This window comes from Echinops telfairi, unplaced genomic scaffold, assembly GCF_000313985.2.
Source record: "Echinops telfairi isolate 266 unplaced genomic scaffold, ASM31398v2 ScPeMD7_70;HRSCAF=299, whole genome shotgun sequence".
NCBI classification, from domain to species: domain Eukaryota; kingdom Metazoa; phylum Chordata; class Mammalia; order Afrosoricida; family Tenrecidae; genus Echinops; species Echinops telfairi.
This window is the reverse complement of record NW_022103968.1, coordinates 42,631,316-42,649,906: the sequence shown is the minus strand read 5'-3', so window position 1 is coordinate 42,649,906 and position 18,591 is coordinate 42,631,316. Positions and strand designations below refer to the sequence as shown.

Sequence of the window (18,591 nt, the reverse complement as noted above, 5' to 3'; positions counted from 1 at the left end):
TTGGGTAAGCTGTTCACCTCTTCGGTCTAGGTTTCCTCAACCATAAACCATAATTGATGTCAGCATGTTGCCGGTTTGTGGGGGGTTAGGGTTAAATTAGTTAACACAGGTAAAGAGCTTGGAACACTGTTTGACCCATGTACAATACATGTTTCTATCCTTACCTGTGAGGAGACGGAGCGACAATGTCAGGTCAGCATGAGACTGCTAACTGACAAGCTGGTGTGAAAACCCACTCCTCAATCCATGAGAACAGTGATGAGGCTGCCTGCTCCCATAAGGCTTTGTGGCCTTGAAAACCAGATATACTGTCACTATGAGTCAGAATGGACTTGGCAGCATATTACCTTTTAAGAAATTATTTCTATCTTTTTTCCTAATTTTTAATCATTTTATTGCCAGCTCTTACAGATATCATAACAAGCCTTAGCTCAATCCCATCAAGCATTATTGTACAATTGCTTCCAAAATTAGCTTCAATACATTTTCTTTCTTCTCGATCTCCTTGATATCAACTCCCCTTTATGTCCTCCCTCTCCACCCCACCCCCTAGAACCCTTATTTATTTTTGCCATATCTTACATGATCCAATATATTCATTCCCATACCTTTCTGTTGCTCAATCCCATCAAATGGGGTTTTACAGTCATCAATGCTATCGGCTCCCTATTCCTAGCCCCACTTCTCTTCCTGTATCCCCAGAGAACCATCACTCCTGTTAAGTGTTTCTGAAGGGTTAGCTATCTTGGCTTTTATGTACTAAGCAATCTTAAATATTCAAATAAACATATGCAAATCAAACTTGATTAATGAGGTGAAACAAATAAAAAACATAAGAGTAAGGGAAGGAAATATTAAAGAACTAGATGATATTTATATTTTTCATCAGTGCTGCCCCGCACCCTGGATTTATCATCCCTTCTGTGCGGCCCTTCTGGGAGGGACTGTCCAATGATCTCACAGGAGGGTTTTGGATCTCCCCTATATCCACTCCCCTTCACATCAATTTGGTTGCTTACTTTTGAATTTCTGAAACCTCTTCCCATCGACACCTCATGGTCACTGGGCTGGCGTGCTTCTTCCACATAGGCTTTGTTGTTTTATTCTTTAAAATGCTACATTTTTGGTTGCACAAACTGAGCATAAGTTTTAAGAAAAAGGTCGACAGTGGAAAGCTAGCATTTGAACGGAGGCCCTCTTTTCTTCCTTCCACTTGGTCCCATGCGTTTCACAGCAGGACTGTGCTTCAGCGCTCTCAGTGGCTAAACTTCTCAGAAAGAGGTGATCAAGAGATGCCTCTGGATTTACTCAAACATTTCAGTGATCAAAGGTTAACGGTTTGAATCTTCATAGGAAATACTTTAAATATTTGAAGGGAATTTTGTACTGTCTGCTAGATGTCCTAAATCAGTGAATTTAGAGTCACCAGATGACAATGCGTACCTGCCTCACAGCCATAGCCATCTATCACTCAGACTTGCCTTTAAAAGGGCAACTGGATGCAGCTACTTCCTTTTTACATGGACAAGGTGACAACCTCAGCAGGACGGTTAACAATGATACTGTAGATTTCAGACGGTGGAGCATATGCTTAGTCAAGATGGGGGAGAATTGTACCCTGCAGATAGTGAGTTGGGGCTCAGTTAACTTCATCTATAAAATGAGCAGTGTGTCTGATTCCTTATAATTCTATATTTTATTCATTCCACCCACTAAGTATCATTCTGACTTTACCTTTATAAATACAAGCTAAAAAATTAAAATATCAGAAGGAACATGATCTATTGGATTGAGTGATGAACACAAAATTCTTAAAGAAATAGAAGTAGAAAAGGGAAACTGGCAAAGGACTTGGAAATTGCATGATCCCTTGATCACATGGAAAGATATATAGAGTAAGAAAAAAAATCCATGCAATATCAAATTAACAATATAAGCTAAAAAGCCCTTACGGGTAGAAAAATAAAAATAATGAATCCTCAATTTTAAGCGTGGAGAGCTTCCAGCAGGAAGAAGTACTGGATTTTCCTCCAAGTATAGTGGGAGACTTGGAAGAAGAATTCAGAAACCCAAGTTATTGTACAAACTCTGCTTCTAAACAGGCTTGAACTTGTTTTGACTCTTCCAAGACAAAGTCGCTCCATCTCTACAAGGTGTAGAGAAATAAAGCCAATTTTAGATCATCGTAAAATCTCAATTGTTTAATTTGTATTGAACTTTTAGACTTTGGAGGTGAATTGCATTTTGAATAATAATTTCCTTTTCTAATATTCATAAGTGAGTAGGCTCTTTCACTTTATCATTTATTTTGTATTTGTATTTGTATTTATCATGCAAATACAAGCATGCATGCTTAAAGAAGTTAAAGGAACAACCTTGATTTGGATGGAGCTTATTCTTTCATAGTGAGGAATGAGGCAACTCAACCTCATTAGCATTTCTTCCCATCCTAGGAGACCATTACACAGTATTAACATTATGCGGCTCAAAATAAAACTCGGAGGAATTATCATACTAGGCCTTTGATTTACCATAGGCCCAGTCATCTTTCCCACCCTCTTATCTTTTTGTTCTTGGATACTACTGAAGTCATTCTAACTCACTGCCATCGAGTCAATGCTGAATTATAGCTCCACCCCCACCACCCCTGTGTGTTTCTGAGACTGCAATCCTTTATGGAGTAGAAAGTTGTCTTTCTTTTGTGGAGCTGCTGGTGGTTTCAAACTGCTGACCGTGTGAATTTCTGAAGTCATTAGAAGGAACTATTAGCTTTGTGCTTTATGTAATAGTTAGATTTAGTGTCAACTTGACTGAGCGAGGGTTCTCAGTAGTTGTGAGGTTGAAGTGACCCTCATGATGTGATTTAACATAATGTAATCAACTGTCTGATGGGAACTGCTATATTGAGCAGCCAAGCAGTTGTAGAAAGATGAGGATGGAATGCAAGCCCTTATACAGGTCGCATTCCTCAGGCCCGTGACCTTTAAGTAGATGCTATAGAAATCTTCTACATTTCTTGCTGGTCTGGATTCCGTATCAGACATATCAACCTCTGGTTTTTGGACGTAAGTCAATGGCCTACCATATTGTCTGTTGATCCTAAGAGCCTTCAGAGCCTGTCATCTGACCTGCCGATCTTGTATTCATGTTTCTGTATCCATCAGCTCTGGTCTTCTCATTTTGTCTTTCTGCTTCCCGATTCTTCAGCCCTGGCAACTATATATGTCAGGAAAATTTTATAGTTTCACACCTGATCCACCATTCTGTGGAAGAATTCTCACAGTGAAGTTTTTGAGAGCCAGAATTCCATAAGACTGCCTTTTCTTTCTTAGCCAATTTTCCACCTTTGACAGGATCCAATCTTACTTGCCACTTTCCATCACTTGTTTTAGTGGGAAATATTTTCATTTTCTTCTCTAACGAGTTTTTTGTTGTCGTTGTTGTTCCTCGGGTTCTGTATTACTGTATTCGTGATATAGCAGATACAGCATTGAGTGTGCTATCTACCACAGGTCAGACACTCAATACTGTGAACCAAGAGCGACGAAAATGAGCGTCTGCCCATAGAACTATGGACCTTCGTGCAGTGGGTTGGAAAATAAGGTGGAAAGTAAGCGAGGGTACTAACCAAATAATCACCCAAGATCATACAAAACTGTAGGGAAAATGGCATCGTTAGACAAGGGGATAGGAACATTTCTCTTAGAAATTACTCTTTAACTGTGATCAGAAAGATGAGCAGGAGTTATCTGAGGAGGAGGAGGGAAGAAAAGCACCTGTGCAGAGAAAATGGCAGGCACAACATTCCTGTGGCGGAATGGAGCAGGGAGTAACTCAGCAAGGACACTCCATGACTAATGAGGGAAATAGAATGAGAATGGCAACTAGGGAGAAGGAGATTTGGAGTTTGGAGAGATTATCAGTGTATAAGGGAGGCAGAGCTTTAAGGATCACAGTAAAAGCCTATCGTTTACCCTAAGAGCAGTAGGAAACCATGAAAGGGTGCTATCAACCTTAGATTAAAAGTAGCTCCAACACAGATGGCAAGACAGTACGGCCTAGGAAACATCTACCATGGTCAGAAGAATGAAACCAGCCTGATTCAATTTTGCAAGTGTGATGGCTAAAGAGCATGTAGGTGCCCAATTAACCACAGGTTCTACATCAAGGTTCCAAACACTGGGATTCCATTACAATGGAATCACAACAAACATTCCAAATGAACTGTTTCACTGAGGACACGGAATAAGCACCTGGATTGAATTTTGGCATAAGAAAGGGACATTCCAGACCACTCCTGAGTGGTCTTCTTAGAATGTCAGAAGGAGGATCTTCTTTGAAGGTCAGAAGAATTCCCAGCCAACTGTACTCTGGTCCTGAAAAATCATCTTACCTGCCACTTAATCATGTAAATGCATGTGATGGCGCGTGGGTAGTCTTTTCCATAAAGTAGAAGCCCTTCAATCAAGGAAGCCAACGTTGATCGATAATGCAGTCAAATGGGATGAACAGTTCTGCCTTTCCAAAAGATTCCCCAAACTGCCAATTGAGTACAGACTTGATCTTTTCCCACTTCCAAAAGCCCAGATGGATCAAGGACAGGGTTTCTGAGGGTCAGCAGACTAGCTTGAGAAGCTTCAGCTCCAAACTACCTGTTGTGCCTCTGACTTGTCCTCAAGCACCGCTGGCATCACCATCATAGTTTAGGTCCAAGAAAATCCCAGTCCCAACAAGCCATCCCCAGTGGCCGTGCGGTTGCATTTTAATGTGCCTCTGGGTACAGGTGCTGGTGCCCACCATGGTGTCAGAGAATATGCTCAGAAGAAAGCAACACAAATGGACTCTGGCAGTTATTTGGCTCATTTTCTAGAACCCACTTTAAAATTAACAGCATGTTTCAGCATCCAAAGATGTTGAAAACATTGGCAACTAGCAAAATCGCTGCTGGACCTATAGCAGACAGGCCTTGGTTAGTTGCCCTACCTCTTGAATAGGCTTGGCTCTGCTTGCATAGGAACATCTGTGTTTACATTAGGGAATGTGAAATGCACGCACAAAAGGAAAATGACTAAATGGAATTAAAGAGCCAGAATCACAGTTTGATGGGGCATCTAATAAAAAAAAGGGGGCCACGCCACATGACTGGTCGTGACAAAATGGGAAAACACCCTGGGATTAAGAATAAGAACCAGCGTTGACAATAATGAAAACAATCGTTGAGTATTAGCAATGTATTTCTATGTATGTCTAGCGCATCCTTGTTGTCTCCCTCAAAACATGAGGTGGCTGCAAAAGCTCATGGGAAAATTCCATGATCTTTTAAGTCCATTTTCCCCCCAACTTTGGGAGACCTTCTGTATATGCTCATTGAAGAAAACGAGGAAGAAGTGGCTGCCTAAGGAAACAAGCAGTGACCTCTGCACAAACTTTGGCGGAGGTGGCCTCCAATAGAGAATGCAGCGGTGGCAGCCCCGAAAGTGGAAAACATTTTAAAAGGCGCATTTGGAAACCTCTAAGGCCTGTGCTAAAAAGAGATGGATGACTGAGGATTCGGCGAGGGGCAAAGTAGCAGCCTTTGGGGTAACCTCAGGTAGTGATCAGCATCCCAAACAGGCGAACACACTGTGATTAAATTTGCTGGCAGTATCAGGAGAAAGATGATAGAAGCATATGTGTGTCTGCAGAAAAAAATATTTGGGGGCTGCCAACAGAACTCAGCTAAGGAGACCAGAGATGCAAGAACTCAGTATGACTTTAGTACTTCCCACGACTCAAGTTTCAGTCTTATGGAAATTTTTAAGTATCTTTTAATTCCATCTTTCCATGAACTTTTTGAAGCCCCCTGGTATACTCCAGCGGGCAAATTTTGTAACATTTCAAAGGTTATCAAAGACTGCACAGTCATGAATATGATTGTATTCATTTTCTCATCCAAATTGAATGACAAATCATTAAAATAATAACTAGAACTTTGCCAACCGTGCCAGTCGGGTCCATCCGAGAGCGTGAACATCCGAGTGGCCTTAGAAATGAACACAGGTTTGAAGCTTACACAGGAAGCTGCATTGCCCTCATGTTGATTCCAACTCAGAGTGACCCTAGTAGATCACAGGTGAACTTCCTATAGGGCTTCGAAGATTTCATCTCTCTCCTGTGTGGCAGTTGGGGAATTTTAACGATCAACCTTTTGATGATGGAGTGTTTTAATTAATGATCCACAGGACTTTTTGAGACTTGTATTATGGCCCGCAAATTATGTAAGTAGCCCTGCATTTGCTGCCCTCTAAACTGCATCTACAATGAAGGAAGTTTAGTGCTGAAAAAAAAAGAATAATGCAGGTAAGACATAGCCTGGTTGTTTAAAGGTTAGAGTCTAGGATTAGAATAAGCTTAGTCGTCAAGTTATTATAAAATGAGTGGAAAGTGAGATATGAGGTAAATATGAAGCTCCAGAGGAGAAAACAGTTATTTCTAGGTGGAATGGGGTCAGGGCCTGTGGAAGGATTAGTGTTCGTTGGATCTGCAAAGAGGAGAGGCTTTGGAACACTGGTGATGGGAACAATGGGAGAGAGGCGGTGTACTGTACAGTGAACCCTCGCCACTTCGCGCTTCGACTTCCACGGCTTCACTCTATCGCGGTTTTTGCGTAACAGCACCCACTGCCTACACCCGCTCCTTCAGAGGAAAAAGACGGCGACCCACCTGTTGAGTACATCCCTTATGTCATTTCATAGGCTATTGATTACAGTATTTGTAAGAACTATGTATAATAATACTGTATGTGAAATATGTAATACTGTAAACTAGATGCCATAAATAATATAATAAATAATAAATGATAATTGTAACGTCCAAAATGTTTTACTGTATTTTCCCTTTTTCGTTTAATAAATTGGGTAATACGAGTGTAATGGTGACTAAAGGGTGTTTTTTCATGTCCTCTATGCTCTAACTATGAAAATATTTGATTTACAAATAAGGAATCCTACTTCGCGGAATTTCATTTATCACGGTAGGGTCTAGGACCGATTAACCGCGATAAACGAGGGTTCACTGTATATGTAAAAACATGAGAAGAGCATGGTCACTGGGAATTGATTTCACATTATTTGGTTTGCTTAGGATAAGAAGAAACATGGTTGAAAAGGTAGGTTGGCATTGGTCTTGAGAGGGCCATGAATATCTAGCTCATGATGCTGAAAACAAGTCAACAGGAATTACCAGCCAATTTGTGGTTGTCTGAGGAAGGGATGGGGAGGATGATTATAGAGTAGCCCTACGGGAAAGAGAAATGGTTAAATGAGTGTTCCACTTCTAGGAGTTGAAACTACCAGCCATTGTATGGAGGAAAGTGGTAGAAATTTGCTTCCCTGGAGATTGTTATTAGTTATTGTAAGGTACCATCAAGGTTGTTTCTGAATTGTGGTGGGCCTATAAGCAATAGAACAAAACACTGCTCTGTGCTGCCCATCCTCATAATCCCTGATAAATTGAACCCACTGTTTTGACCACATTGCCAACCCAGCGCTCATTGAAGGTCTTATTTGTCATTCACCCTCTACATTACCAAGCCTAGTCCAGATTTACACTGCAGCCTTGGAAACCCTAAAGGGTAGCTCTTTTCTATTATTTATCATTGCTACAAATCAGACTTGATTCCACCAGATATACAACCAGCTGGTCATGCCCTTCATTAGGAAGAGTATAACTGGCCTCAGGCAATGACAGGAATTCTATCATTTCTCTACAATGGAAGTAGAGTATTATCACAAACCAGATGAATTTGATGTTTGATTGGGTGGACACATATAATGTGATATTAAGTTAGTGCCCAAACTATCTATTTCTTAATTTACCCAATTAAACTCTACCTTTCCCATTTGGCCAACAGATACTCTTCACTCAGTCAACTTTTATTACTGGAGGTTTGAATTGTCAGGAGAGAGAAACAAGCTAAGGCAGCTTTGAGAATACTACAGAAATGAAAGTCTAATAGGTTTTTTTTTAAGTGTAATAGCTTCATCTCTAAAATAATTTCTCCAAAAAAATTTATTATTTAGAGCAATGGTTCTCAACTTTCCCAATGCTGTGACCCTTTAATACAGTCCCTCATGTTGTGGTAACCCCCAACCATAAAATTATTTTCATTGCTACCTCATCAACTCTACTTTTGCTATTAGAGTTGTTATTAATTAATTAATATTATTAATTATTAATAAATAATAAAAGCAATTAATATTATTAATTGCTGATATTGTTATTAATTGGGCGACCCCTGTGAAAGGGACATTCGACCCCCAAAGGGGTCGCAAACCACAGGGTGAGAACTGCTGATTTAGAGAAACACATGATAGTATTGGACTTGGTTCATTTCTTCACAAAAACATAGAAACTGAAATCAACACCATTTAATTATTTCCTATGTGATCATTCAGATTTTTTTTTCTAGTAGAGATGCACCAGAAGAAAATAATAATAAGTTTTGTACTTTAAGGCTTACAAAATGATTTTTCTACTTACCTACCTGTATCAGTTGAATGACTTAATTCTATTGCAAACCATTTTAAACTCCAAATAGAAATGTACATTAGGACTTCTCCTAAATGCTTCATCTAAACACATTGGGAAGGGATACTATAACCCTCCTAATAGAGAAATATTTCAATATATTATTATTTGATAACCACATGAAATACCCAAGGAAGTAATACTAAAATTGAATCTGAAGAAAATCCATAGATGCATGCTAAGATATATTAATGAAACAAAAGGTGAATTTTATTTTTTCAGTTGTTTTTGACCATTTATTTACCAATAATGAAAACATCAGTATTTTAGCTCTCAGAAATGAAATCTTAATTAATGTTACCTTTCCCTGTATCTCACATAATCTATGGATCATTGTATTAATGTTCCTTTTTGAAAAGAAAAATTACAAAATAGCTTCTTGTTGGAAAAAAAAAGAACTATGAATGTTCTTTTCAATAATTAAAAAAAATATTTTAAATGAAATAATCCTGAAAATGTAAAAATTCATTTCAGTGAATATTGTGTTTGTTCCTAATGTATGAAGAGGTAGCTTTTCACCCCAAATTTCTATCCTATATTAAGTTATTATGGTAATATACAGTAGTACTGAAAGAAAAGGCTTTTGATATTTCAGGACTGAAACACAAAATGAATTTAATTTGGGAAATTAAAGTCAGGATTAAAGGATAATAAGCTTCTTCTTGGAAAATTTCCATCTTAGTCATCTGACCTTTAATATCAAGCCTCACACAAGAGATGACTCAACCTTAGCGTGTGGGTCGCTTTAGAAGAGGTACCATAAATATATTAACCAATAAATAGTTGGAGATGAACTCAATAGTCTTTTTAGTTCAGGAAATTTCTCATTAATTTTTCTGAACTAAACTTTTCTGTTGCCTAAACTTTGATTAGGTGAATCAATACACACGATGAACCTCTGATTTTCTGACTGGATCACAGATTGAATCTGCCATTGGAAATATAGAGAAAGCTCTCCAAAGCCTTACAAGTCCCCAAAGTTACATGCTATTAAGCCTGAGATGTGGGCAGTAAGTCTTCAATCACTGTAATTTCAGGCAGAGAAATCATTAAGTAACAAATGGTCTCAAGTATAAAGAAAGAACCCATCCTACCTTTTTAAAAACTCCATATACTCGGTATGCTTGATGAGTCCTGTTCTCATCATTATTGTTTGAAAACATTGCCGATCAATGGCCCAGAGTTTCACGTTGACAAGAGCTGAGAAAAGAAAAGGAAACAAGGATAAATGGCACAGAAAATTCCCACCGTGAACGTTCTCCCACAAGGTATGAGCAACTCGTGGGAAGTAGAAGAATGATTGACCTTTACCAACACGGAAAAAGCGAATATCCTAATGCTGTTCTTTTTGGTTAAAAAGTCATGTATGCTCCCAGGAAAAATGAAGATTGTAATTGTCCAGACCAGGACTTTGTCTAATGGGAAGGTGTGTGATGTTCTTGGCTTCCTAAAGGGATGAGGTATCTGATCGGAGTGCACAATGAAAGTGCCAAATACTTTAAATGCTGTAAACAGTGGATTCTCGTGAAAGGAAAAGAGACGCACAAGTAGTGACATCTCCTGATAATTACCCATCGTTGATGTTAATAGTTACACAATCTTATTTTTTTATTATTAAATACTTTTATTGGGGGTTCTTACATCTCTTATCACAATCCATATATTCATCCAGTGTGTCAAGCACATTTGCACATATGCCGCCAACACCATTTTCAAAGCATTCTCTTCCCATTTGAGCCCTGATATCAGCTCCCCATTTCTTCCCCCTCCCTCCTCCACCAGCCCTCCCATATAATCTTATTTTAATTATAAAAAGGAGGGATAAAATTTTTAATTCTCAAGTTTAGACATTAATTTAATATAGAAGAAATAATAATTATACAGATATTTCTACACAAAGTTCATTTTACAAAGTATAGTTTGTGCCCAAAGTTACCATGTAAGCTATATTAGGTACAGTTGTTCAATTTTATTTCTACTCATATTCACTCCTAACTTTGATCATGTAACCAAAGTGAAAATACTACAGCACGTACCCATTTGATCACTCTTTTAAGCACATGATGAATCTTAGAAAATAAAAAGATGCCGTAGTGTCTCACAGAGAAATATATTAAGCCTTTCCAGTTTTCAAAGATAAGAACAAAAATAAGGCTAGGCAAATCTTCACAAAATATTTTAAATCAGCACATACTAAACAAAGTAAATTCATAGATAAAATGAAAATAAACCTCCCTGCCATCAAGTCGATTCTGATTCAAACTGACCTTACTAGGAGACAAAAGAACTGCCTCTTTGGGTTTCTTAGGTGAAATTTTTTTTAAGGATTAGAAAGAATCATTTCTACCTAAGAGCTGGGGGTCGGTTTGAATTGCTGACCTTGCGTTTAGCAATCCAAAATTTATGTTTAGAAAATAATGATGGCATCGTATGTACAGATATGCTCGAACCAATTGATGTATGGATTATTATAAGACCTGTACGAGCCCACCAAAAAATTATCTTTTAATTTTTATTTTTTAACACTCCCATCAAGTTGATGTGGACTCATAGTTCATTTGCTGTTGAAATGTCTCTACGTAAAACTTGTGGGCATTTCAAATACTTTACATGACAATGAACATGATTTGATGAGATTGCAAGTTTGTCCATAACCTCGGGCAAGATGCCACCAGCATTGTTCTTTCTATGAGGTCAATACACGCATGCGTCAAATCAGCACTGCACAGGTGAGTGAGCATGATGAGCAATCCTTTCTCCCTCTTCCAAACCTGTGCTTGCTACAGGGGTGTGGTTAACGTCTTGCTTACTAAACAGCTTACTGGGAGGCAAGCCTGTTGCTTTCATAATTTAAAGAGACTATTAAAAAAAGGAATGAGAAAAAGACTCTCCTTGGTCTTAAGTACCGGCAGTATACGCTATTAATCTCTGGAGGACATATGCACTTCGCACATAAAAAGACCGTGATGCTCCAGATGCCGGAGGACTAAAAGCAGAGCACCTGTTGGGAGAAGATTTTCTTTTTTTCAAGAATATATTTTATTTTTGTTCAACTCTTTGCTGAAGCATTTCTCCTCCTCTCAGGGTGAGCCATGTTGCACGCAGTGGGAAGCATGCAGGCCCCCATTAGTCAGATCTTGAAGCACACAGGTGTATTGACAACAACTAGCTGGAAGAAAACCATGGTGTTTATTTAGGGGACACCAAGAATACAGAAGAAGTAAACAGTTACAGTAACACAATAATAATAAAGAAATCAAACTCGCTGCCGTTGAGTTAATGCTAACTCATAACGACCCAATAGGACCACGTAAAACTGTCCCTGTGAGTTTCTGAGACCGTAACTCTATGCAGGGGTTGAAAGCACCATGCTTCTCTCAAGGAGCAGCTGGTGGCTTCCACCTGCTGACCTTGCAGGGAGCAGCCCAACTTATAAGCACTATGCCACCAGGGCTCCTCACTCAAGCCTAGCAGGCCACGTTATCTAGGTTTGGTTTAAGCAGTCCTTCCAGGAAATGTTTCTGTGGCTCGATTCAAACTTGAGAAGACTGTTGAGAAAGGTATGTACACTGATGAGTACAAATCACCTATTGATACAAATATAGATTTATAAATATACTATACAAATATAAATTTATTTTACAAAAAGATAGAGTGGACATGGCATTAAGTGTAAGAAATGGTAAACGAAAGTATAGGCACTGACCTCAAGAAAATTATGATTTTTGTACAAAGGCGTTGGAACAACTACAGTTCAGTCCTAATCTGCCCATGACTCTTTCTGTGTAGCCCCCTAGCTACAAATGGGTTTCAATGGGTGAGGGGGAAAAATTCAAAACAAGACATTTTTGATATGATAATTGTTAGAAAAATAATTCAATTTAACGGAATAAAGTCTTATTGCAACACAGCCACACCTACTCATTTACCTATTGCCATTGGTGGCTTTCTTCCAAGCTACAGGAGCAAAACTGAGCTGAACGGTGAGATTGAAATGGAAGTCAAAAGAGGGGAGGATGGGGGAGGGTAGGAGAACAGAAAGAAAAGAAAGAAAGGGTTGCATGCTAAGGTCACTTAGCATGCTCTTGTGATACTTCACGTAGATAAACTTGGGAGGTGGCAGGGAAAATTGAGTTGAACAGGGAGGAGAGAGGAGGGTGGTGGCAGGGAAAACGGAACACTGGATGAATTCAAATCTGAACACATGCAACACATTGAGGAGAGAGAATTTGAACCCAACACTCACCTCTCTAGTCTAGACCTATAACTGAAAATAGAGAAATTTGAGGGAAGCAAGCAAGATAGGGGAAGAGAGTCCATGCCCCATAAAGCACCCTAGGACCCTCCAGAACTGACAGAGAGAGAGAGAACCTTTCCCTAGAGCCTGCCCTGAATTGAGGCTTACAGCCTCCTAAACAGGGAGAGACGGTGCAGTGTGTTTTCTGCGGTGCGTCGGTCACCATGGGTATAAAACCAAGCCCACGGCACCTAACCACAGTAACGACACACTGCGAGGGAACACAGGTCTGTCTGTGACAGCCAAAGAAAGAAAAGAAAGAAAATAGAGAACTTTAATAATGAATGCGGTGTTCATGCTATGAGAAAGTACGGATGCCCGTATCTTTGGGAAAACGACAGTCAAGTCATGAGCAAAATGAGCTTGTGAATTTTTTTTATTTCTACATAATACATAGCAAATTGTCTCTTCAAAATATGTGCCCTTAATTCAGATTGCCCCAGAAATACTTCTGAAGATTAGCCTGGTGCTCTAGAGAGCAGATGGATGTGTGAGTTCCAACTGACAGGTTTTTGACAAACTATCGGTGCCACATTTCTGTGAGTCCAAGGACAAACAGTCAAAGGACCAGACAGCTTTGGGAAGGTGAACATGACCAAGAGGAAGGGTCACCAACATTATCGAAAGTCAGCCAAATAAATGTCATACTTTGGAGCCATGTTTTCCTTTTATAACAGTGGGTCATATGAACTTAGATGGTTATATGAGTAAATAAAATATTTTGCGTTGGTTTTGGGGTGATCATGTTGGTTTCTGGATCTTGTTTTCCATAAACTATAAAAAAAGTATTTTGAAAAGAAATACTAGGTATGCAGGGTTTCTACAGCGGAGGTCAATTTCTACAGGGAGAGGGTGGCGGCAGTTTCCAGAACTTCCCCAGTCTCCTTTCCAGGCTGACACCGGCCCTCTGGCCCTCACGATTAAACTTGTTTCATATCATGCTGAGGCACAGGATGACCACCATATCTAGAAAGACCATTTCCCGCATATATGTCCTTGCAAGGTGGGCCTCATTATGCCTTTTTTCTTTGATCAAACTTGGGAGAAGCTTTCTCACAAAGGTCTTTGCGAGATTGTTTGTACTCTCTTCTCCACGATATTTGTAAATGTTCACTGTCTGGTGTAACAGTCACAAGCGATGTGGAAGGACATCCTGTATCATCCAGCTACCAGTAAACTCTGGACCACTAGCTGAAAGGAAGGTGGTAAAAACTCACTCAGAAGTGCCTGGGAAAACAGGCCTGATGATCATCTTCCCAAGAGTCACAGCTCGGACAACCCAATGGAGCAGTTCTCCTCGACTTGCCTGAGCTTGCCATGAGGCAGAAAGGCCTGGAGAGCAGCAAGCCAGAGCAGCGATGTGAGGAGAGAGTGCTGAGCCCTGACGTGAGGCCAAGGTGAGATGAGAGGTCATGTCAATGACAGGAAGACAGCATGAGAAAGACAAAGTCAAAGGTCCCATTGATAATGGTATATTAATTACACTATTCTATTAAATTTTAGTGTTTAAGAAATATTGGATTCTATAAAAACATGCTCTTAAAATGAAATCTAGCTTTCCCACGCTTTTTCAATATGGGGAAAAACGATGATTATATAAGTTGCTCCCAAGGCATTTTTGACTGGGCACTGCCACTTTAGAAGAGTGAATCATGTGCTCGCATGCCTTTTTTTGGTTCCCCATTAAGCTAAAAAAGATTGGTAGAGATTAAATGTCCATCAGCCATTTCCCAAACTGAATTCTGAAAATATTTGGTCTAAGTCCTCTCACTCCCCCTCCCCTGGCTCTCTCTCCCCTGCCTCTCTTCTATTTAAATGGCAAGTCACTCATCGGCTCTTATTTCTTTAGAAAGTGGATGGTCATCAATTAGGGGTGAGGTGAGTCGCAGGTTGTCTGAGGTTTCTGACTTCACCTTTGCTCAAGGCAACTCCTGCGTCAGGGTCTGTTTTAAGACAGTAGAGGGCTTGCATTGGAAATATTCTGGGGATCTGTAGTCTCTAAATGGCTTTAGAGGGTTTAGTACATACGGAAGGGCAGAGAAAGGCATCACCACATTCAGACCTCACGAAAAAGAGCCAATTAATGCCATATATGCTTTAACACATATTCAGGGCATTTCACCTTCTAAGGCTTTGATCCTCTATAATCACTTAGAATATGCAGTAGCCTAACATAATAGACTTTGAAGGGGTCCAACAAGTCCACAACTGCTCCCCTATATTATTAAGGCATATGCTAGCCTAAAGCTAAATTTCAACTGCCTGTATATATTTAAACATGTTCTAGGACAAATGCCTAATTTTTAGAAAAGACCATTTGCTGTACCATTGCTGTTTACGGTGTGTCTGGAGTAGTACAATTACTCCAATATGCAAACTAATTCATCATTAGCACAGACAATATATTTTAAATTGCATTGTATAAAAAATGATCTTCTAAATTACATATTAAAGAGGATAGGTTGTAAAATTGGACATTATCAATAATCTATGTATTATATGCTTAAGCCTATGTTGATGTTTGCAAAAAGTCCTTAAAGATGTCATTCATTAAATAATAAAGATGACGAAAACCACAGTGTAAGCTACTCTCAGAGAAACACATTCCTAAAAGTGATTAAATAATCTAATCTATCCTATAAGCTGCTAGAAAACTGACATTCCTAAAGCTCTATCCTAATAATGCTGTTTTACCCACAAAGCCTTCAGCTGTTTTCTATTAGTAAAGGAAGAAAAACCTCTCCATTCTCTGAATCTGATTTCACTTAAAAGTATCTTTCTGCCTCATCTCTTTCAATCCCTCACAATAGCTTGATATTTCTGCCAAGGGTTATGATTCCAGGGTTCCAAATGCACGCATCCTTGCCCTGCTTCTTAGTCTCTGTCCCAATTATTTTGCTCTACCTATGACAAAGGTCGTTACGTGCCGGTTCAAAGACCACTTTTTTTTCCATGCAGATGATCAATGCACTCAATTAGAATGTCTGTCTACAATCTCCATGACATACACATTGTGTCTCCCTCCTGACATTGATCTTGCTGTGTTGTCTCAAATCTTTAATTCACCTGAGTTATGTCTGTATCACATGGAACTCTGGGTAGTGATATTTCCACTCAAAATGCCAGTGGGTGAACAAGTGAGTAGACAATAAGGGTAAAACGATATGTGAAAAAGACAAAGGACCTAAAGGTATTCAATCTGGAGAAGACACCGTTAGCGAGCAAACACAGCACCTGCCTAAAATATTTGATAAATTATTAGGCTTTAAGTAAGTCATCCATTTATAATAAAATCAAGAGACTTTTGGAAGGGAAACATAGGAAGATTTTCCCCTCAGGCATCTGTTTCCACCTTTGCGTGTGCAGAGATCTCTTCGTTACAGGCTGAAATGATGAAAGCAGAGTCTACTCCTGCACAGGAGAAGCTCCTGCACTGCGCCGTATCTGTCCCTACGGTCCTTCTCTATGTCCATGCTCCGAGGTTGTCATGGTCAGAATTGACTCGATGGCAGTGGGTTGTTGGTAATTTTACTTTATTTTGTTATTCCATTTTAAGCTAGCAGCCACCTTAACCTTGAACCAATGCACGCGGTGATGATGTTTCTGATGGAATAGGAGGACAGTCCTTTCTGACTGGTGTAAGGACTACTAGTAATTTCATGATGGGCCATTACCATTCAATATAAAAATGAAAGCAATACAGTCATGGCTAAATTTTTCACTAAGAAGATTCCCATCCCGGGTAGTGCCTCAAGAAGGTCGCTTCAAGAAGCTGATGCAGGAGGCACATCTGGACTGGTGGGCACTTGGCTGGGAACACTTCCACGAAGCATTCCAATCATAGCATTTTAGAGTAAACATGTTTCAGAGGATGTAAGAGTAAATCTTCAGGATAACGTATATAATGACAAGTATTTTGAGATAATGTACCTGGAAGGAGCATTGGAATAAAAGGAGGAGCATTTAGTGGCATTTAGCATTTAGGTCCTATAAGACAGCATCAGTGTCCAGAGAGAAAAAAAGGTGATGTCATTTGTTCCCATTAATAAAAGAAATAAAGCTTCAGTCAGTGTTCTATAATGTTAAGTACTCTGAGGGATTCCTACTACAAACCATAGAAGAACCAACTTTGAAATCAGCCTTTGTGGGCACCTTGCCTACTACACACAGGAGCTGTAAGTTTTGGCAAGTAATTAAAGCATTTTTATTCAGTTAGGAAGAAAAAATAATCATGCATTTCCCATGAGATTGTCTTGGGACACAGATAAAATAAATTATGATAATCAGAATTGCACTTGACACCTAAAATTTATTCATCAATGCCCATCAAAAATGTTACTATTATGTATGCAAGGGAGTTAACAAAAGTTTGTGGAAAATAAGCCTTATCATATAATTCCATTTTTCAAGTATTTCCGAAGCCTCCCTGTGTGTGTGTAATATTATACATATGTATTGCGTGTTATGCATATACGCTGTGAACTGAGCTACTAACCCAAAAGTCAGCAGTTCACACACACCAACTGCTCTGAAGGAGAAAGATGAGGCTGTTTGCCTCATAAAGATTTAAAGACTCGGAAGCCCAAAGGGACAGTTCTACTGTGTCCTATAGTATCACTGAGTTAAAATCAACTAGATGGCAGTGAGCTTGGGGATTTTATACACTATCATATGTGTGTGTGTGTATGTGTATATATATAATTTCAAAAATAGTTTCCATCCTACACTGACAGGGAACTGCCAGAAAAATCAGTTGAGTTTCAGAAGTGACATGGAATCAGGAATGTGTCACTCCCGATGTTGGACTGATTTGGGCTAAGACTACCGGAAGGTCCCCCACTGTATGTGTCATACCAAATTACACATTCCTAAGAATGGAACTCCGGAAAAATTGATTTTGCTCATATGGAACATGTACATAGACCAAAAGGCAGTTTCTAACAGTCACGAAAATACTGAGTGGATTAAAATCAGGGAAGATGTTTGTCAGGATTTTATTCTTTCACCATAGTTATTAATGCTCTATGCTGAGCAAATAATCTGAGACGCTGGACTATATGAACAAAGATTTGGCATCAAGATCAGAGGAAGAAACATTAAACCATCTTCAGCGTGCAAATTATATGACCTAGTACTATAAGAGCAAAAAGAATGTAAAGCACTTACTGATGAAGCTGTGTACCCTTCAATGTGGATGACACCTCACTATGAAAAGAACAAATGCTCACAACCGGACCTATAAACAGTATCATGTTCAATAGAGGAATGAGCTTAAGTTTCACTTGAATTCACAATCAACACCGGGGAAGAGGCCATCAAGAACTGTACAATGAATGCCCTGGGAAATCAGTTACACAAGGTCGCTTTAAGGTGGTCAGATGAAAAGGTATCGCTTTGTAGACTAAGGTACACCTGATCCCAGCCATGGTCATTTCCATAGCCTAACATGCATGTGAAGGTTGAACAATAAGTAAGGAAGCCCACAGAAGAAGTAATACATTTGAATTGTGATGCTGAGGTAAAATATTAGAAAGAACACGGACCACCAGAAGAACAAACCAGCCTGTCTTGGTTTGTTCAGTCAGTAGGCGCCTTACAGTAAAAAAAAAAAAAAAGGTGAGACTTTGTCTCACGTACGTTGGACATGCTATTGGGAAAGACTAGTCTCTGCAGATGGACGTCAGGCTCGGTAAAGCAGGGGATCAGTAAGAAAGAGAAACATGCTG

The 18,591-nt window shown here is 39.4% G+C and overlaps 1 protein-coding gene across 2 annotated transcripts in view; it reads right to left on the bottom strand.

The window, feature by feature from the left end:
• PRKG1 (protein kinase cGMP-dependent 1) overlaps window positions 1-18,591 on the bottom strand; it is a 1,384,334-nt gene that overhangs the window by 479,994 nt on the left and 885,749 nt on the right. For both annotated transcript variants that reach the window (XM_004701092.2, XM_004701091.2), the window contains exon 4: window positions 9,663-9,768. In XM_004701092.2, coding sequence (XP_004701149.1) covers window positions 9,663-9,768 — 106 coding nt within the window. The remainder of the gene's footprint in view (window positions 1-9,662; window positions 9,769-18,591) is intronic.